Source organism: Myotis nattereri (genome assembly GCF_964212035.1).
Source record: "Myotis nattereri genome assembly, chromosome: 18".
Classification (NCBI taxonomy): Eukaryota; Metazoa; Chordata; class Mammalia; order Chiroptera; family Vespertilionidae; genus Myotis; species Myotis nattereri.
This window is the reverse complement of record NC_138093.1, coordinates 25767237-25789877: the sequence shown is the minus strand read 5'-3', so window position 1 is coordinate 25789877 and position 22641 is coordinate 25767237. Positions and strand designations below refer to the sequence as shown.

The following is a 22641-nucleotide window of genomic DNA, read 5'->3' as shown; positions in this document are numbered from 1 at the left end:
ACGTTGGAGACAGGAGCCTTCTCAGTTATCAGATCAACTGTCTCAGTATCTTGAGCTGTGTTCAAGTAATCTTTATTATACTTACTAATGGCCCCAAAGCACAAGAGTAGCGTAGCAATGCTGGCAATTTAGATATGACAGAGAGAAGCCATAAAGTGCTTTCTTTAAATAAAAAGGTGAAAGTTCTCAATAAGGATACTAAGACCTATAGTAAGAAGGAATCTTCTAGCCATGAAATTGGCTAAGTTATAAACTAAACTTTACCCTAGGTATGTTTGTATAGGAAAAAAGATGGAATTTAGTGTTTAGTACCATCTGTGGTTTCAGGCATGCACTAGGTGTCTGAGAATGTAATCCCGTGGATAAGAGGGGACTACTGTAAGTTATACATTTCATGCTATCTATTAAAAAGATTTTAAGATTCCAATACAAATATTCTCTAACTAATACACAATTTAACTATTTCATTTTAAAATCACTTTTTTGGAACTTAAAAAGTCTTGATCCACAAAAGCAATTTTACACAAAGTGGTCAGGTTCTCAGGCTAACTGATTTAAACCATAGTATATCTGAAGTATTTTTATTTGTCATGTCTAAAAAATGTGATAAAATGCATTTGGAGTTCCCAGCTGCAGAGAGACTAGTGACTCCTACTTCTTCCTACCACTATCCACTCTTCCTACAAGGTGGCATTGAGAACAAATTACCTAGCTCAAAAGCCACCAATATGGCCCAGATGGAATAAGAAAAGAGATTCAGTAACTACTGGAAAGGAAGACGCAAGTAAAAATAAGGAGCTTCCCATGTTAGTGACACTCCCTTGTTTCCACTGCCTCTCCATAGTACCTGCTTTCTCTAAAGCGTCAAAGACTGGTGACCCCACAAGGAAAGACAGAAATAACAGGTACTGTCCATAAAGAACGCAAGTAAAATATATTTACATTTACAATAACTATCACTATTATCAAGTGTCTGCATGTTTCAGCCTCGCTATATAAAGCACTTTCTATATTTTATTTTACTTAGTTTTAATACATACACAAACTTCTGATTTAGGAATTATAACCTCTAATGAGGAAATAATCAAAGAGAATGATGATGACTCAGCTAGTAAGTCTGTCCTGTTTAGAAAGAACTTGCCTAACAAAATCCCAACCCTGTTCTCCAGGCCTGTACCTGTGCAGGTAGAGCAGCAGTATGGGGGTAAGACGGGGGGATTCTCACAACCAGACGGGTATCACTAAAACTTTCACCAGACTCAAATGGGTGTTCAATACTGCTCAGTAATTGGTTTCTCTAACAAACTCATTTTTCCTTTCACTACACTACTGTACACCTTTTCTTCTATCTGCAGACCTTCTCCACATGAACATTCAATACATTACCTTACCTCAAATTTCATAATCATCTTCTTTCCTATAAGGAGGAAGTATACCTCTTCCTACTGAAAACACATTCCTTCCTATGTTATTAAGTGTATCACTCGTTTGACTATTCTATCTGCTCTCAGATTTTAGCTAACTTTCCTCCACTAAATCAGCCCAGAGTAGTATCTCCATAGAGTTGCTGCACAGAGAAATGTGCATGATGCACCTTAGAGCTGTCAAGGGTGGAGAGGTGGGGAGGAGAGGGGAATGTTGAACAAGGGAAGTGAAAGGAGTAATTTAAAACTTCCCAATGCTATATGTCCCCCTCCAGTGTTTGCTCCATTTCTCTGCTCCACTGCAGAGCCAAACTTTTCTGAAGAATTGCCTATGCATTTTCACTTTTTCCCCCTTCGACATAGCAGCACAATCTATCAAGTGAATCTCTTGAAAAAAATCACCAAGTACATATTGCCAAATCTAATGTACACTTTTGTAATGCTCATCTTATTCATCTTCTGAATACTGTTGAAAACAATAACTGAATCCTCCTCCTTAAAACACTTCCTCATAGATTTTATCCCCTCTCTCTCGCTCTTCCTTGCTTTCCCCTGTCTCCTTTGCTGGCTCCTTGTCCATTACTTAATCTCTAAATGTTGAAGCTCCTCTGGATGAAGATCCGGGCCCTCTCCTCCTCTCTTTCTAGATGATCTTATCTATTCACCATGCTGTAAATGTGCTGCCAATCTCTAAAACTTAACTTTTAGTCCAGTTCTCTAGTTAGCATCACTGCCTGTCTTATAGGCATCACCAACTTAAAATGAGATCAGTTGTAAGTATGCTTATCTCCTTCAACCCTGCTTCCACTCCCAGTCTTCCCCATGTTTACCTTCTGAAAATAGTCTTCCCTAGTTCCCCCAGCTATTATTTATTACAGCACTGAGGGCTTTTCCTTTACCCAATCTCTCAAGGTATAATTCTATGGATGTTTATCTGTTTAATGTCTATAAATTCTAAGAGCTGGTGCTACATGTTTTATTCACCATTTCACCTAGTGCCTAGCTTAGGACCTGTAGAATATGCACTCAAATTATTTGTTGAATGAATGAATGAAGTGTCAACCAAATATACACAAGTCAGTACTACTTGTATATCAATTTATTATTACTGTTATGTTCTTTCAAGTTTTCATTTTCTAAAAATGTATCCCAACTTACATATGTATCATATTTCCACTGTTATCTTAGTCTACATTACCTGAGGTGTTCGTTGTAATTCATATAAACTGAGTTCCCATGTTTTGCTTAATGGTTGAGTTCCATTTGTCTGCACAGCCTGAGACATTGCTAGGGATAAAAAAGAAAGAAAAACAATTTAGTATCTGAAAGGGAAATAAATCTCAAAAGTGATTTTTAGGAATTGTAAATCCTGAGGATAATAAAAATAAAAATTATACACTGGCTCCTCAAAAATTAAAAAAAAAAAAAGCTCAAGAATCTCTCCATTTATAATACAAACTACTAGAAAGCAAGAGAGACTAACCGATCTCTGAATGCCCAAAATAAACACACAGAAAGTACTTAATTATTACTGAAGGTATACAAAACAGTCTTAACCAAAACAATACTTTTTAAAAAAGTCATGGTCATGGAACTTAGAACTAAATCAGGAAAATTTGAGACTCTACAGCATGGCCTCTAGTCCAACTTTTATCAAAGATACAAAAGCTGCTTTCTAGCACTTTAAGCCACTGATCACTCTGTTCTTAAGCTTTGCCCTCAAGAAAAACTGGTTAACCAGAACCTAACCTGCCAGAGTATTATCCAGAACCTCATTGACTTGGGGAAGGAAAATACACAACTCTTGCGCATTCTAGCCATCCTATCCCCACCTATTGGGGAGACGGGGAGGGAAAAAACTAAGAACCAAAAATTGACAGCATTATTTGTAATATCAAAAAAAAAGTCTATGCATGCCTGTCAATAAGAATATGGCCATATATATATATATATATATATACTATATAAGCTGTATGTCTGACATGGAGTTCAACAGATGTACACAACAAACATTAAATTTTTTTAAAAAGCTAGTTATAGAGCAAAATGTTTATCATGCCTGTTTTAGAAATTAAAACAGAATCCAAACACCTAAAGATGCTTGTGATTCTGAGTTCTGTTCACCATCTGTCAGCCACATCTGTCATTCTTCTCTTTATCAATCTTGCTCATTTTCATTTTACAACCTTCACTAGCTCATCCTTCTATCTGTAACAGAAGGCTCTTTTCCCCAAAGATTTTCCCATAGCTAGCTCCTTCATGAAGTCTAACAAAATTCTTACTTTGCCATTCTTTCATGTCTTCCTTCCCCCCGCTCCCCTTACCCTCCCACTGTGGCACTTTTATCTATCTTATTCTCCACAATATCCCCATTACCTTGCACTGTGCCTGGCACACAACAGCTATTTAAAACAATACTTTTTTAAAAAGTCGTGGTCATGGAACTTAGAACTAAATCAGGAAAATTTGAGACTCTACAGCATGGCCTCTAGTCCAACTTTTGTCAAAGATACAAAAGCTGCTTTCTAGCACTTTAAGTCACTGGTCACTCTGTTCTTAAGCTCTGCCCTCAGGAAAAACTGGTTAACCAGGACCTAACCTGCCAGGGTATTTATTGCTGAACACCTCAACAACGGTTATGATGGAAAGAAAGGAGCTCAAGTTAGACAATCATAACAGTGTTTGACCTGTTCATGACTAAAAAAGTGGCACTTCAAATTATCATGGGAAAGGGAAGACAAAAGGAAGATTTATCAGTTTCTATGCATAGAGAAAGTATTTTTGTGTTTCTGTATGGTTAGGGCCCGAAGCAAAACAACAACAGACAGAAAAACACTTGTCCTTCAGAAAAGTCTTAAAACACAAAGGTAACTGAATAGGTAAGAGATTTATCTTTCTAGACATATGCTTTTATATTTCAGGAGGGATGAGAGTATGGAGACATTCCAGGGGCCTTAAAGTTTAAGACCTCTCTGATATCCACCCCGCCCAGAAAAGTTCATTTACATGCTAAAGATTGTATCCTCCTTTTCAACTAAGGAGAATTTGTTTCCATTAGGAAGCAAGGATTTCTCTCCCTTTCTCAGGAGGTGAGGTAACAACTACACAAGCTCCCAGATTCATATTTTTAGGTTCTTCGCCTACCAAATGAACATCTAGCTCAGAGGTCCTCAAACTTTTTAAACAGGGGGGGCCAGTTCACTGTCCCTCAGACATTCCACACATGCGCACTGCGGGCCCGGGACGAGTCATAGTTTGAGGACCCCTGATAGCTCTTACTGCATAGCTTTCGGGGTGATGGGGGTGGGGTGGGGAGAAGAACTCAGGCACAGGGGAACTGATGCAGTTATTGCTGTAATAATAATCTATCCATCCTTGTCCCTGAAATTTTGTGTCTACTTCCAGGATAATATGAATAAATATAGCTTTTAAATATTTATCATTCTACCATGCAGAATTTGGTTCCTAAAACTACCCTATAATTTAGGCTTTAAGAAGACTAACAATTTTTTTTGAAAATAAATACTGTATAGAAATTATATTCAGGACAAAAGTACACTAAGTTCCCACATACCATCTTTGAAGGGATTAAGATAATATATATAGGCCAGGCAGACTGTTCTCTGATCATCAAGAATATTGGGGTAAAGTGTAGAGAACCCTATATGGCCTTTATCCTTTGGTCAGACTAGGCAAACTAGGGAGCAATGATAAATTCTGAGTAAGCAATTCAACTGCCATCATAGCATTGCCTGCAGTATCACCTCATGAAAACCACTTGCAGCAGTTTGTAATCTAAAGTGACAACGGTAAGACAGACACTAATTTCTGTAAGCATCTAAAGACAAAGTGTTCTTTACTGAAAGTTGTCATTGTACTAAACAACTGGAATATTCATCTAAATTATTTTTGCTAACCTAATTGCTTCTTTATCTAAAAATATAATCAACTCCTAATTGGATTGTATTTTTTTCCACATCATGGAACACAGAGCAGAAACATTTCAAAGGTGAATTACAGAGCTTCATTATCCAGTCTTAATTAAGTTTTTGAGTACTGGTAACAGACTTAATGTTTTTTAACCTCTATATAATTAAGTTATTGTTACAGGAAGAATAAATGTTCTAAGATTTTTTAAAGTACCACTTAAAATGCAGACCTAGATAATCTAGGTCATCTGTGCCCTCTTATAATATTTCTCATCACTCATCACTATTTCATTCTTCTGCACTACTCCTGCAACCCCTGTACCACAACGCAGATACTTTCTTAATGGCCCAATACAGTCTTTCCCCAAAGCTTCAGATACACCTATCAAGGTCTAATATTAGGCAACATCAGTTATATCAGCAGCAGCCTTGTTTTCCTTCTGTCCCTGTCTACCCATATTAGAAGCTAACAGACCCACAATGACAACCAATTGAATAGGAAACATTTATTGAGAGCTACTATGTGATAGGAAATGAGACCCTCCAAGAGTTTATTGGCTAGTGGGCCCTGAACCATGTTTTCCATACAATTTGTAAATGCTACAAAAGCACAAAGTAGTAGTCACATGGAGGAGCAGAAGTCAGAAAAGGGCTTCCTAGAGAAAGAGACTCCTCCCTTGGAAGAGGAGAGTTTAAGGTTAAGTGTAAGTTAACCAACTAAGGAAAGGTAAGCAGTCCAGAAGGACCAACATAATAAGCAAAGGCACAACTCAATATGGGGTGTTTATGAAACTCCAAGTAGTTCACTACTAAATGAGTGAAATGTGAGAAGCTGAAATAAGTAAAGCCATTTAAAAATGGAGCCAGAGAAGCCATTCCAGAGGAAGTACTTTGTATACCTTGGGCCTTGAACCTTTGGAATATCTGAACTGGGCAAAATAAGCTTTGGACTGGGCAAAACCAACAATGTATTACAAACAACCATTTGCAAAGCCAACAGAAAAGCAGACATTCTGAACACAAAAACTAATGATTATGGATTCTTTTTGAAGACAGAATCAGTTACCAGCCATGTATAGCTAAAATATTAACTCAGTTTGTTGGCACCAATAGAAATATTTTTCTTCTATTCATGTAATTATTCCCTCCTTTTCTAATAAAAACCCCTTGTGCTCACCCTGTAATTAGGACATTTTTTAGGTCTCTGCCTGAATCAGTATTTCCAGAATTGCAATTCTTTCAACCCCAAATAAACACTTGTTGCCTCTCATTTTTGGTTTTTTATTTTTAGCTTAACAGAAAAGAGGGAGGTTGGAAGTAAAACAGAGGCTGAAGAATTAAACGGTGGACCAGATTAGGGAGGCCTTCTATGCCTTGCAAAGGTGTTGAGAAAAATCCACAGTGGAATGACAAAAATCAGATTTACATTTGAAACACACAAATCAATTCCAGCAGCAGTGGAGGATGGACCTGTGGAAGCAAAATTTAAAGAACTGTGCAATAATCCAAATGAAAAAATGCCTACATTTTTATAATAAGTATGAATTAGAAGGGGCAGAGCTGAAAAACTCTTGGGAAGTAAAATACATGGGATACAATAAATGAGAAAAAAAGGAGAATAAAACCACAAGCTGCCAAGCTGCCCTCTAGTAATCAGTACTAAAAAAAAAAAAAAAAAAATCTAAAGTGAGATAGCAAAATATATTTTTAAAAATTTCTATATATTTTTAAACAGAAAATGATATGCATGTTCTAGAAAGGGATGAGAAGCTAACTTCAGTTTTGGGCTTGTTGCATCTGGGGTATATGCAGGTGACCCAGAAGCATAAACACACCTGAAGCATGAAAGGTTCTGATGGGAAATTTCAGCTTATAGCAATCAAAACTGTAAGAGAAAAGAACATGCAGTGTGAAAAGAAAATGTAGAATAAGAATTAAAGGAAACTGGGCTTGCTAATTAAACCACAGGTTATAGGAAGAGTACTAGATTCAAAATTATCCCACCATATATCAGTGTTATGGATTATTTGCATTTAGCTCAAAAACAACTCACCGGCAATGCTACTGGACAGAAAAAAATCTACCGGTGCATGGATGGAACTGGAGAGCATTATGCTAAGCGAAATAAGCCAGAAAGATAAGTATCACATGATCTCACTCATATCCTATCTATCTAATAAAAGGGTGATAGGCAAATTAACCATCACTCCATCACAAAGATGGCGGCACCCACAGCCACAAGATGGTGGCGCCCAGTCCTCTCAGCCCCACCGGAGTCCCCAAGTCCCGGGGCGGGGTAGAGGGGTGGCCGCTGAGAGCAGGCAGCGTGGCAGGCCTGGCAGAATGCTTGTTTCTTGCTTCATTGCTGCAGTGACGAGGCAAGCGTTCCCCCCAGGCCGCAGAGGGCCTCTGGGCAGTGGGCATGGAGTGGCCAGGCCCCGCAGGGAGCTACTGGTGCACAGATTCGTGTGCAGGGCTACTAGTCCTATATAATTAAAGGCTAATATGCAAATAGACTGAACGGCGGAATGACTGGTCACTATGATACGCACTGACCAAGGGGCAGACGCTCAACATAGGAGCTGCCCCCTGGTGGTCAATGTGCTCCCACAGGAGGAGCACCACTCAGCCAGAAGCCAGGCTCATGGCTGGCGAGCGCAGCAACGATGGCAGGAGCCTCTCCTGCCTCTGCAGCAGCGCTAAGGATGTCCGACTGACGGTCGTGGGGAGCGGGTCTAAGCCCTCCTGGACTGCAAGAGGGCGCAGGCCGGGCTGGGGGAACACCCTCCCCCGCCAAGTGCACAAATTTCGTGCACCGAGCCTCTAGTGTGGAATATAATGAACAACATAAACTGATGAAATAAAACAGATCCAGAGACACAGAAGCATCGAACAGACCATCCAACCCATGGGGGGTGGGGAGGAGAGATCAACCAAAGGACTTGTATGCATGCATATAAGCATAACCCATGGACAGAGTCAGTAGGGCGGGGAGGGCATGTGCGGGGGGGGGGGGGGGGGGAGCAGCAGGGACCAGTGGGGAGAGGTCAGAGGTCAACGGGGGAAAAAGGATTCATATGTAAATACTTTAAACAAATCAGTTATTGTTTAGCTCATCTCTCTCTACTGATTTACCATGCTATCTTAACAAAGAGGAAAAATTATACATGTGAATATACATATGCTTATATAATATATATGCTTATATAATATCTGTGTGTGTGTGTGTGTGTATGAAAACTCTAAAATACAAATTTAACACACCAAGTTCTGCAATAAATGTACTGCCTAATTCACGTGTAACTGTAGAGTTTACAAATTCCTTAGTAAGGTTATTAGGCACACTGTCTCCTCCTTTCCCTTTGCAACGGCAACACAATTTGTCACCAGGCTGACTCTTCTTCAAAAGGAGTCATCAATAAAGTTACCCCTAACAGTTTTTCCCATGTTTATACTCAGCCTTGCAAAATAACTGTTGCCACTAGGTGGAGACAATTTGATAATAGGAATATTGGTTACTCACATAGGAGTAGCCACAAGTTTTCTACAGATACATGCACGTGGTAACAAAAGCTCTACTTCTAAATTCTTGGGTGAACTGGGGCTAACCACTTTATCTGAGGATCCGGTTTCCTTCTTTGTAAATAAAATGTTACATTAAGTAGCATCAAGAGCCCTTCTTAGCACTAATATTTTGTGGATCAAAAGCTTGCTATAAAAAAGATCCTTACCTCTACAATGCCTAACGATGGTCCTTTCTCTTGACCTAAGAAAGTCTACCATTAGCAACATCTTTTAACTTGAATCCTCCAATCAAACACACCAGTCATCCATTTCCTCCAATCTTTTCTTTTCAAAATAAGAGGCATATTGTGTATTAAAGTTCAAACATCTATCATTCAAAAGCCAAAGCCAAGGGTTTCTGCACTTTGTCTTCAAGAAAATTGCTGAAACTATACATCTCCACGTCCATCTGGCATATATATATTTTTAAATAATCAGTTAGCAATAGATCTTTTTCTGAACTGTATACTGATGCTAGAGAATGTACATCTGAGAGTGGGAGTTGTTTCTCTTGTGTTTTCATTTTTTATCCCAGTTGGTCAGAACTTTCCATTTTTGTTGATTTCCTGAATTCTAACTCATCTGTCTCTCTGACAAGACATTCCTTACACTGGTGCTTTACTTCTGATTCTCATCTGCCAGTCTAAATTTTGTAACTTCTAAGACTGTCTTAATCCCTGCTTGCCTAAGGGGTTTCTAGTATATTGCCTTCATCCCAGTACAGTGGGGCCTTGACTTACGAGTGTCCCGACTAACGAGTTTTTTTGAGATACGAGTCATCTCTCGGCTGATTTTTTGCTTTGAGTTGCAAGCTCAAAAAAATTCGGGTTACGAGCCAGCTTCAGATACCCCACCACTAGTTGGCGCAGCAAACGTCACAGTGATTTGACATACGAGTAATTTGAGTTACGAGCTCCATCACAGAACGAATTAAACTCGTAAGTCAAGGCCCCACTGTATTTGAATCTAGCGGCCTACAAACTACTGACTTAATAGCTTAGACCTCAGACTCTGGCATAATTTAGGCCCTCAGCTTTGAATACACACTAACTCTATACCAAAAACTAACTACATTCTTAGAGAGGGGCAACTTTTAATTCTCCCAGTGCCCTAAGACCAAGAGACACAAAGAACAATGGTCATTTCCTGAGCAAAGTAGAAAAATCCTGAGTTCCTAATTAGAGCAAGGGAGGCTACCAACTTCATTTCACATCCCTACCCAGATTATAAGAAACTGCAAAGAAGAAAGCATATTGATATGGCAGCAATAACCAGTTTTATTTGCTGTGTACTCTATGCCATCAGCACACATGGTTAGCCTCCAAAAAATATCTACATATTTAATGACACAGACAGATCAGTATCTCTATATTTGACAAGTATTTTACATCTTAAAGCTTAAAGATTTATATAAGTGTATCATTAATGACAAAGCTAAAAAGAGAAATCTAGTAAACTATTGACTTGCAGTCCAAAGCCCCACATGCCAGAACAGAAGTTAACTTTTGAAAAGTGGTATACCGAGGTTGTCATCCTTTCCTAGGAAGAGACATGCCCATCAAGTGTAGATTTCTGTCAGAAGCAGCAGAGGTGCTGATAAACACATGTCAGCTTTAGCAGGTAACAATGTAAGAAGTCACAGAAACATTCCCTTAAACCTGGGGTGGGCAACCTTTTTGTGAGTGCATGCCAAAACCAGCAAAATCTCTGACTCAAAATTCTTCTGTGTGCCAACCCCACTTTTTTGAGAACATGTTACGCCTACGTGATATCTCTTAAGGTGTACGTATGTGAAGAATCTTGAAGAAATAATAAAATTCATCCGAGCGACAAAAATACAGTATATGATGATGAAAAATACATTTACGGTATTTTTTAATGTATACATGTACACTGATAGTCCGAGAGAAAACTTTATGACTCCGTTTGATATTATCAGTGGGACTTTTGCTGCTGCATCACTGATGACAGAGATTTTACATCAGGTTTATATTTCATGACCTTCAGAGATAGGCATGAGCTACTTTCATCCATCAGGCTACACCTATTATGAGACTTAACAAAATTCATCACTGAGAACAAAGATTCACAATTGTAAATGGAAGATTATAAGAGAGGGTTTCGCGTGCCAGCAAAAGTTACTGGCGTGCCATGTTTGACACGCGTGCCAGGGGTTTGCCCCCCCTCCCTGCCTTATACCACTGAAAATGCAAACACCAACAGGGTCTACCTTTTTGGCATGAGCATAATCTACTGAAAAATTTGTGGTGAGGCAGTTCACACACACACACACACACACACACACACACACACAATTAGATAAAGAAAAAAAGGTTGAAAGCTGATGCCTTCATTCTAACAGCAACTGGAATAACCCTTTTAATAAGCAGCCAAATTATTTCCAGAGATATAAATTCATATTCATATACTTTCGCCGAGTTATCCCAGTCCTAGGAAATAATCAATCAATCTATCTATCTACATATATAAAAGCCTAAGTGACCATCCAACCAGTAGCTATGATGTGCACTGACCACCAGGGGGCAGACACTCAATGCAGGAGCTGTTGAGCTGCGGTGACTGGGCAGCTGTGGTTCTCGTGTGAGGCAACGGAACCAGAGAGGAGGGAGCCTGATTCTGGGGGTGCGTCACCCAAGAACTGCCCTCTCACAATCCAGGACTCCTAGGGGGATGTCGGGAGAGCCGGTTTCTGCCCAATCCCTGCAGGCCAGGCCAAGAGGCCTCTACTGTTATTAATAATAGGTAACTTTTGCCCAGCTGGTGTGGCTCACTGGTTGAGTGTCCACCCAGGAACAGGAGCTCATGGTTCAATTCCCAGTCAGGGCACATGCCAGGGTTGCGGGCTCGATCCCCAGTAGTGGACATGCAGGAGGTGGCTGATCAATGATCCTCTCACTACTGATGTTTCTCTCTCTTTCCTTCCTCTCCGAAATTTTGGTTAAGCCTAATAACCCTATGAAGTAGGTACTAGAATTGCTCTCATTTAATAAATAAGGAATCAAGCCAAAACATAAATAAATAAATGAATAAATAAGCAACTTGCTTCAAGGTCTCATAGTAAAGGTCAGAGGCAAAACTCAAACGCAGTTCTGTTTGACTAAGAAGGCCATGCCCTTAGCCACTGCACCAAACACACAATTATTACCACTACAATAATAATGACATTAGCATAGAGACATTTGCTGCATATCAACATGACATTGCTTCAATCATTAAAAGTAGTAATTATTAATACCATATCCAATGACTAGTAATACTTATAAGGTAAAGTGATGAGAGAAGCCACTGATTTGCATCTATGCTACAATTACAGCTATAAAAAAGTTATGTTCTAGAAGGTAAAAATTGTTTGGAGTTCGTGGGGAGGCAGGATTCCCTCCATTTTTCAATTCCTATTATTAATATTACTACGATATTACAATAAGCACAGATTTTAACAGTTTTAAGACAACAATAGATAAGAACAGAAGAGTGAAGAATATGTTTCTAGTGTCCCTCTGTTACATGGGGTAGATTTTCTCTTATAAAAAAGAAAAACAACTACTATGGGGAACAGTTGCAGTAAGACTGGGATTCAATTCCAAAAGGTAAACTAATTTAATCTTTTTTTTCTTTTCTCTGCAGGACTTTCTTGTCACCTGGTTTCTGCAACTCAGATCCAAAGTTTAAAACTGGAAAAGCAGCTTCGGCAACTTCAAAAGCAAGGGTCTTCAAAGAAGCATGAAATTGAAAACAAAAACTTTAAGGATAGAAAGAAATCTTACAGCTCTGATAAACCTAAAGATTAGCATAAATTTTAGGTTCATGAAAGCTGCAAAAATTTGGCATAGCTCATATATACTAGAAATCAACGTGACTTTGGTGAGTCAATATATGTAAACCTCTTTATCTATAAAAAGAGCATGTTTTAGGTGATATATATTTTTTAAATATACGTATATTAATTGCTAATAATACCTGCCCTTATGGACATCCCGATCTTATTAGCAATGAAACTATAGTTAAATACACACATGTATTTTATAACAAAAGCAATGAAATCAAAACAAATGGAATCAAACGAAAAAGCTTTTACACAGCAAAGGAAACCATCAACAAAAAGAAAAGGCCACCTACGGAATGAATTAAATAACTGTAAGTCACATATATAACAGCGGGCTAATATCCACAATATGGAAGAACTCATACAACTCAACAGAAAAAAATCTGATTTAAAAATGGGCAGAAGATTTGCACAGACATTTTCCAAAGACATACAGATGGCCAACAAGTACATAAAAAGATACTGAAATCATCATGGAAATGCAAATCAAACCACAATGAGATACCACCTCAAACCTGTTGGGGGAGGGAATATTACACTATAACCAGACTTGGGAAAAGTAGGATTAAAGAACATCCACTACTCCCATACATCATTTTCACCCCCAACAACTTTCTTTTCCTTCCTTCCTTCCTTCCTTCCTTCCTTCCTTCCTTCCTTCCTTCAATATATTTTTATTGATTTCAGAGAGGGAGAGAGAGAGGGAGAGAGAGATAAAAACATCAGGGATGAGAATCACTGATCGGTTGCCTCTTGCATGCCCCCTACTGGGGATCGAACCCGCAACCCAGGTATGTGCCCTTGACCAGAATCGAACCCGGGACCATTTGGTCTGCAGGGCAACACTCTATCCACTGAGCCAAATCAGCTAGGGCCCAACAACTTTCTTTTAAATATTAAAAATAAAAAATTTGGAAACAGACACAAAACTAGCCCCAGGATCCATGTCATAAATCAGTCTGTCTCTCTTCACATACAGCCCTTATATTTATAATATGCTTTGCTCTTTACAAAACCTCTTTACCTACTAACCTCTTTACCTACATCACTTCTTATGTCTTTACAAATAACCAGTAAGGTAAGCAAACGTATTTTTTTTTTTCCTGTAAAAACATTTTATTTTCTGTTACATAAACAGCTTTCTCAGGTAATGTTACTAGAACCACCTGTTTATGGGGTTTTATAGTTTGGGGTATATTTTTTTAAGTAAGCCTATCTCTGTTATACAGAATTGTAATATAAAAATGATTTATAGGCTACAGTTGTCAGAAAGCAGTTAGACTAATCCTGCTGAAGAAACTTTCCTATTTAAGTCTATAATATGGAATGAAAATAGTTACGTGATTTTAAAAATCTTCCGATTATCAAGGGAATGTTTACTGTCCTCCAGAGAGAGCCACAAGAATTTTTTCATAATCTCCTTTGGTTTCATCCAGGATGACTTGGCAGAGAGAGATACCATATAACTTCTGATAGCATGTTTAGGTATCATTCATGTCAATTTCAGAACGGGAAAGCATAATACTGACCAATGTCTCATGACATGTTCCAATATCCTTCATGGCTTGATGAAGCTACTCAGCAAAGAACACCGGATGGTTTCTGACATACTTCCAAATAGTTGTAAAGCAATTCTTTTTTAAAAAAAAATGTTTTTATTGATTTTTAGAGCAAGAGGAAAGGAGAGGGGGAGAGAGAAAAAGTATCCATCAGTTGCCTCACATATACATCCAGACCAGGGATTAAACTGGCAACCCAGGCATGTGTCCCGAGTAGAAATTAAACCAGCGACCTTTAGGTGCACAAGACAACACTCAACCAACTGAGCCACACTAGCCAGAGCTGTAAAGCAATTCTTGACATCATCTTTCATCTCCAGTTCCAGAACTTGGTTCATGTCATACCGACTGTATTTGGTGTACTTCCGAAACACTCTGCAAAGGTGGGGACAGCTTCTGGTGGTAAGAATGGTATTAAACACATTCACATCCGTCCCTTTTCTCCTTTCTCCTGCTTCATATAATGCCCTGGCATCTGAATCAGCCAAGTCCTCATTTATGTCAAGATCCTCAGCTTAGCCATCCTTAACAAGAGAAAGCAAAGCCTTTAATAATCCCCAGATGCGTCTGAGGCGATGTCTTTAGCCAGTTCTCTCTTCAATACTTCTCTATAGATTCTGTTAATTTCTGTTAGGTCTTGATGCCAAAATTTCATTCAGTGTCTTTATCAGTTCCAAGATCCTTCATGGCAGCAGGGAGTTCATCAGTATCCAACTGGGCTGGAGTTTCTTAGAGCCAAAGCAACTTCCTTGAGATGACCTGTAAGGGCTTTCATCAGAAATTCATCCAGAGGTTTTCCTTTTTCCTGGAGATCTGCTGCTTCGATCTGTGGATGCTGTGCTGTGCGTTGTTTCTTATAGTTAGAATGTCGATGACGACTGCTTCATCCACCAAGTGTGGTGTTGTTTTTCTTTTAACAGAAAACAGAAAAGCCAACATTCTTGCTAGTAGTAGAACCAGGCTTAGAAACCAACTCTCCTACTTTCTACTAGCCTCAACACTACACCTTCTGTAATGTAGTCTCCTACCTTCTACTATACTCAACACTACACCTCCTATAAAATGTTTGGCTAGATTCCAAGACCAACGTCCCAGACTGAATTAGACTCTATATAGTAAATAGTATAAACAGTGAGGTTTAATGCAATTACTGGCATAGAAGCATACATCTTTTTTAAAGTGAAAAATCGATTGGTTTTAAGTTAAATCAGCATAATGTGTGTATGTAGGCGGGAAGCAAGCAGGACACGTCTAAAAAGAAATCAAAATGAAGTATTGCAGTTTGAGCATTTTACAATAGCTAATGGAGGGAGTGGTAATTAAAACAGGGAGTAGAAAAAAAGGAGATAAAGAGTGGACAACTAAAAAGAACAATGTAAAAGGAAACTACATGATGTGTCTAATTTAAGGAAATAAAATGAGGGACTTCTGTCTTTTCTTTCCCCCCAGAAATAACTGTGAGATTTTAGATTAGGCTATAATAAAAGAGGTAGAAGATTTTTGTTAGTCATCAAATGAAATCCCATGCCCTAGTCAGTGTGGCTCAGTAGATAGAGTGTCAGCCTGCGGACTGAAGGGTCCCAGGTTCGATTCAGATCAAGGGCATGTGCCTTGGTTGCAGATTTCCCAACCCTGGTCTGGGTTCATGCAGGAGGAAACCAATCCATGTTTCTTACAGTGATGTTTCTATCTCTCTCTCCCTTCCACTCTCTCGAAAATATCTATGGAAAAATATCCTCAGATGAGGATTAACTTAAAAAAAAGAAAAAGAAAGAAATCCCTGCCAAAGTTGCTGGCTCTGGAATATAACACGTTAGAAACCCAAAGTTCTATTTCTAAATCAGCTATTGGTATTACACAGTTTAAATTAACTATTTACTCTTTAAATTCTCACATCTGTAAATCAAATAACACTCTACCCAAACTATTTTTTTATGACTTCGGAAGGAGTAAACAATGTTGCAAAGGTAATGATCAATATTTTAATTCCCATTATCCACTACACAAATAAATATTCCTTGAATATCTTTTATGTGCACAGTACTTGGCTAGCCTAAAAGTGAAGAGAGACAGTCTTCATAATCCAGATAAATGCAACACAGAGAAATGCCTAACTAATTATGATTATGATTACATGACAAAATTGAGGCATATCAGAAATAGTTTTCATAGGTACTGGGCTGACCAGAAGAGTCAGAAAAAATGAAGTTGGATTTGATCAAGAGACAAAATAAAAAGAGTAGTCATTACATTTAGCTGGAAGAGAAGAGGTATGTAGGCTGCTATATCCTTTAGATTCGCAAAGCACATCACTCATCTGTTACTGCATTTAACACACTGTACAGTCTTTTATTTATCATCCCCATTCAGATCGTAAATCCCCCAAGGCCAGAAACCATGTTCATTTTTCTATACATAATCTTTAGCATAGGAACAGCCACACATGATAATCAATAACTGTTTTTTTGAACAGGCAAGGTAAGGACAGGATTCCCGATTTAAATTACTGTATTTTAACCTAGGCTATCTGTGCAGGTTTACTCACTGATTCTTAACTTCAAAACTACCATGCTAGCCTCTGATCTATGGTGCGGGAGCTGAGACTGTGCAACTATACTAAGCTACTCTTCTGCCAGGAGCTCCCTGTTAGACTTTGCCAATGGAGGTACTAAACGAAGATTTGAAACGAATAAGAGGATGAAGGGACTTCTTACAATTGCTGACAGCAGCAACTGGTTCCAGCCCCCAAATTCTTTCTGTACTCCCAGAACTAGCCATATCAGCAGCTGAACACTGACCTCCTCAAAAGTTTAGAACCAGGCCCATGGAATCTTTTCTCTGAGCTCTTCTTAGGTTGACTAATGTAATGTTCTCACACCCATCTAACCAACTCCCTATATTAAATCACCACTGTTGAAATTCCTATTGAAGTTTCTGTTTTCTTTACTGGACACCAAATACATTATTAAACACGGTGATTCTAACTGCTCTCCTCTGAGATACCTTCTGGCTATTTCAATGAAGGATAAAGAACGTTTGGAATTATTCCTATAGATAAAAATCTATTCTATAAAGGATAAGTCAAAACCTTTTAAATCTGTGCCAGTTAAGTTGCAGCACAAAAATTATTAACTTCTATACTTTAAACTATTCAAGATGAAAAGAAAAAAAACAACAACAACACAGAAAACAGAGAGGAGATGAGAAATAATTTAAACAATGCAGGTTATTCCAGGTATGCACACCCACCTCTTTTTACTACAGACACAGCCTAGAGAAAATGGGAGATGGTAGACCTGATCTCAGTTCCCACAAGCCTCCCCTAGTATGAGCATTATACCATTCTGAATGTGACTGTTATATTTAAAAACTTTTTTTTTTTTTTTTTTTTTTTGCTGTTCAACATGGCCTCTAAATGCAAGCAAACTACTTCTCTAGTGTTCAACAAAAGAGACAGCACTCTGTTCCAACACTAAAACTGAGCTGAACTTACAGGTATGTTGTTCTCCCTTCTTAAGGGATTTTTAAGCATAATTTTTTACTACATGTGATTTTCATTTTATTGACTTTAGAATTTAACCTCTTCATAATATACAGCTCCACACTTTAGCAGAAACAAAAAGAAACCCCTCTCACAGGAATCCACAAGCAACACATCTTCTGAAAACAAATGACCAAAATGCTTTGATATTTTAATGAAATGCTTAATAAGATGACTTCATTAAACAATTTATTCTGAGGTTAATAACAAAAATAATATGTCATTATTGTACTTAAACTGATTTTTAAAGAATTATAACAAAATGGAGACATGTAGAAGCAGCACACATGTTGTTAACACACTCTCTAAATGAAATGTGAGAAGGCCAATTCAAGCAACAGGACTCTTTCTAAGAATGTTTAGTAATTTATGTAGGTTCTAAGCATCCAACAAGAGGTATCACTAGGCCCAGACAAGTATCAGTCCACTTCGGCTGCCTACCATCTGTAAGACAAAAGAGAAGTAAAAAGAATCTCAAAATTGAAAAACTATAGTCAGTTCCATGGGAGTTCCTCCACATAGCATAAAACTGAGTAACAGCCACCTTCTACCTATGGACATACGAACACCAGCTTCTATTTCAGTGCCAAGAGTTGCATTAGCACAGTCAGCATATCCATGTAAAATCAACCAAACTGTACTTAAAAGAGACACCTGAGGACCCATGTGACATATTAGGTAGAAAAGGTGAAAAGACTGGGGGTGGGGAACATACAGGATAGATGCACCTTCAGGGAATGAACAGGGTAAATGTTACTGTATCTTTGTACCCAAAATTATATGGGGATCTAAACATTCAATAAGTTACTACGATAACAGAGATTTCAAAGAAAAAAAAAACACCCAGGAAATTAAATAACTGGTGTCTGATGACAATGTATGTCTCCCACAGCATGTATAATAAACAATATTAATTGAAAATCAAGCATAGATCTGTATGTGTGCAGAATATACATAATCTCATGGTAGTTTTCTTTTTTAAAAAATTGCAAACTGTAATGCATTGTTTAATTTCTCCAGATTTAATAAATGAGGCGCTACAACATTATGAGGTGCTTTAAGTCATGCTAGAAATGCTGTCATAATTTTAATAAAGTGCTTTTTAATGTTAACTCACTTCTCTTGGCTGGAAAGAATTATGCTTCTTTGCTAATGTATAGAAATGAAACTGTCACTGAAACATCTGGTTATATATTATTCATTAGACATATATCACCTTTATCCAACGACTGCATAATATAAACACAAATCATGAATAAATCAGATTAAGAGATAGACCTGACATCCAAAGATGTTTGCTGACCTGCTCTATATTTCTATCCATACAAATCAGGAACCTAGCTGTCAGAGTGCTCCTCACAGGCACAAGAAAACCAAAAAATTCTCAATGTCTGCATTGTCTGCAGTATGTTAGCGGTTCTAATTTGAAAAAAAAAATTTTTTTGTGCAGCACATTGAAGGATAATCAGCATATTTTTCAAATGCTCAAAGGGGACTAGCCTACTCAGGCACTCTTCCTTCATAAAAATCTCCATTTCACTCCCACACCTATTATAATTAACCTCAAACGTGGACTCCACAAGGGTACCTGAAGGAAGTAACTCAAATCCCTAGAAGGGAGAGGCCATATTTGCTTGTGCTACTATCCCTGGAAAATGGAGTCTTACACATAACGACCAATTATTTCGCTAGAAAGTGCAACCAATGTACAAATCAAGATTTTTAAAAGATACCTGTTGATTGTGACAAAAGCAGAAACTTCGGGGAGGGAACCAGGAACATAACCAAACCGTGTTGCTGCCACTTAAATTCTTTATAAACCAAAGGATCAAATATTCATCTTAAGAACCAAGATCTAACACCCATCTGAGCTGTTAAAATATTCAACAACCATACCCCAGGGCCAGCGAGGAATGTAGATGATCTACCCCATCACGCGAAGTGTTTCAGCCCATCCTCCTGGAACTGCCAAAAAGTAGACCCTGTCATGCGGAACCACTCACACGCCAGTTTCCAGGGCGATTTCCCAGTATAAAGCGGGGACCCCACGTCTCGGTTTGAATTTTTAAAAGAAGTAAATAAAGCGTCGTGAGCATTCAAGCAACCGAATGCACGCCTACCCACCTCCCAGCAAAATTTCTTTGCAAAACCTGCCATGTTCACACATAAAGGCACACAGTCTCCAAAACTTCTGACTGTCATAAAGTAGAGACACCCCCCCCCCCAAAAAAAAAACCAAACAGACCAAAAGCTTCAAGGAGATAAGCCATTAACTAGGACTATGGCCTTGGCGGGCAAGTAACGGGAATGAACCTCAAAACTGGTGACCGGTTTGCACGAACAGCACCTCCGGGAATAGGGGGGGGGGGGGGAGGGGGGGGCGACTTGTGAAGGAGGGAACTTATCCTGACAACCGGGCCGAGGGCTCCCCGACCACACCGGGTCCCCCAGGTCTGTGTGTCAGCGACAGGACTCAAACCCCGAAGCTCCCGGCAGAAACACGCCGAGACCCCCTCCCCCCACGGTCTTCGGGGTCGACCTGGCGATTTAGAAGCAGCAGCAGACCCTCTCCCCCCAGCTCCCCCGGCGGGCGGCACTCCCGGCAGATTCTCACCCTAGGATCCTCCCCGCGGCCCGGGGGAACCCCGGCGCCCATGAGCGCCTCCCCGCACCCCGACGCCAGCACCCCGGGGGGGACGGGGCTCCTGGCACAGAGGGCCCCAACCCCGCCCCCACGGCCGAGACGCACCCTCCCGGCCGCCAGGGGCCGAGCGCGGAGAAATCCCCCGCATTCCACGCCTTTCGCCGCCGGGAAGGGGCCGCGGGGAGGCTGGGGCCCCGCCGGGGAGGAGCCGGCGCGAGGGGTTCGCGGCCAAGGAAGGAATCCCGGAGCCTCGCCCCCGGGGTCCGCCACGAGCCCGACTCGCCGCCCCCGCCAAGACCCTCGAAGGCTCGGGAACAATGAGAAGCCGCCTTCCCCGCCATCCCCGCTCCGAGAGCGGCCGGGGGCGGCGACGCCATCTCCCCTCACACCCCCGCGGACACTCACACACACACACCCCGCCCTGGCCGCCGTCAGCCGCCCGCAGCCCGGCCCGGCCCGCCCGCCGCTCCCGCGCCCTTCGCCGCCGCCCGCCGCCCGCCGCACTCACCGGCGCCTGCCCCAGCCCGGACTCCGTTGACCGCGGCCGGAGCGAGACTCGGGTCCAAGCCGCCGCGGCCGCCGGCGCCGCCGCACAATATGGCGAGCCTGGGCTTCCGCAATGGAGCTCGGGAACTACAACAGGGGCCGCTCAATATTCATGAGAGACCGAGGGGAAGCCGGCTGGGCCAGCGCTGCGGGGAGGGCGGGAAGGAGCGAGCGAGGGGGCGGAGGCGCGGGACGGGGACGGGGACGGGGACGGAGACGTGCTGGCGCGGGAGCGCCGCCGCGTGCTGGCCTGGAGGCCCGAGCCACCGCCCCGCCCCGCCCCGCCCCGCCCGCCGCCGGCCACGCCCCCGCCCGCCGCCGGCCACGCCCCCGCCCGCCGCCGGCCACGCCCCCCGCCCGCCGCTGGCCCACGCAGCCCCGGGCAATGACGGCGCCACCTCGTTCTCGTCCGGCTGCTCGCTGAGCCTTCCCCGACCTCGGCCCACCCGTCCTGCTTCCCGGGCCGGCGGCGGGGCGTGCGCCGGGAGCTGAGCTCCCAGCTGGCCGCCCCCCCTCTTGCACCGCACACCCCTCAGCAATCCTCCTCGGGCATTCACCTCCGGGACTTTCCCTGAACTTCGGCACCCTGCCGCCCCCTTTCAGCAAAGACACACTTTCCACCCTGCACGCTGGACCTGCAAGATGCAATGATCCCGGGGGAAAATGACCTTCAGTTCTCAAAGCATATCGTGGGACGTCTGTAAGCGTTCTCATCAGCACTTACTATTTACCTGGCTGCTCTTTGATTCCTACCTCTTTGGCCCCTTCCAGTATTACCTTCTGAACCTGAGAATATACTGGTAAATATAGGTTAAATACCTGTAATCATTACCTAAAACACAACCAACTAGTCTACAAAAAATTATATAAAGTGCACAAAAATTAAGCTATACACTGAAGAAGTAACAAAGAAGTAAAAGAGTTCCCTGATCTCAAGATGTACTACTATTGGTGAGATGTAAAGTTCTCTTCCAAAAATCAACAGTAGCGGGGCACTCATGGATGGCATAAAGGAAAGGGGTGCACTGGGAATTGGGCAAGCTAGGTTTATGGCCTTCAATGTGTCTCTAACTATGGGACTTCAGTAAATTACATAACTCCTCTGGATTTATTTTTTCTTATTTGCAAAATGAGAGGATCGTGTTGAATGATTTTTAGGTCCTTTCCAGCTTTCGAACTCTCTAAAGCTCTCTACAAGCAATGCCAAATAAGTGGCTTGAATTTACTTAAGATCTTGGAAAAGAAAAGGATCAATTTCAGGTGGTGTGTTCAGACGATTTCCTAAAGAACTAGGATTTAAGTATCTAAAATATTAAAGACATGCGTTGTATATCCTGTCAATCCATTAAAGTAAGAGCAAAGCATTATTATTTCAGTGACTTGAAAACTTTCACCTGCTATCTAGAGCTTTAAATAAGAAAGTACAATTCTCAGATTCTTCCAGATTAAGCCTTTCCTCCAATGTGAAAAATAATCAGTAATGCTTCTAATTCTTCCTTCCAGTAAGGTCAACTTTCTAGAAATAATGCAATTGCAGAAGCATCTCCCATCTTTATTTATGATGACTGCATGTGTAGTTCAATGAAAGAT

General features: G+C 40.8%; 2 protein-coding genes and 1 pseudogene across 3 annotated transcripts in view; 1 reads left to right on the top strand and 2 right to left on the bottom strand.

The window, feature by feature from the left end:
- The window catches only part of TRMT1L (tRNA methyltransferase 1L), a 49476-nt gene extending 36514 nt beyond the window's left edge, over window positions 1–12962 (top strand). Inside the window, exon 16 of the mRNA XM_081112190.1 lies at window positions 12563–12962. Within this exon, the coding sequence (XP_080968316.1) occupies window positions 12563–12662 (100 nt within the window). The 3' untranslated portion in view covers window positions 12663–12962. The remainder of the gene's footprint in view (window positions 1–12562) is intronic.
- Window positions 1–21339, bottom strand: part of RNF2 (ring finger protein 2) — a 28615-nt gene extending 7276 nt beyond the window's left edge. Inside the window, exons 1-2 of the mRNA XM_081112192.1 lie at window positions 21014–21339; window positions 2623–2711 (exon numbers count right to left, since the gene is read on the bottom strand). Coding sequence (XP_080968318.1) covers window positions 2623–2709 — 87 coding nt within the window. The 5' untranslated portion in view covers window positions 2710–2711; window positions 21014–21339. The remainder of the gene's footprint in view (window positions 1–2622; window positions 2712–21013) is intronic.
- On the bottom strand, window positions 12699–15259 carry LOC308534724 (annexin A1-like; annotated as a pseudogene). The gene is made up of 2 exons: window positions 14595–15259; window positions 12699–12715 (listed from the first exon to the last, which is right to left on the bottom strand). The product of its transcript is annotated as an annexin A1-like (transcript).
- Window positions 21340–22641: the final 1302 nt, after the last annotated feature.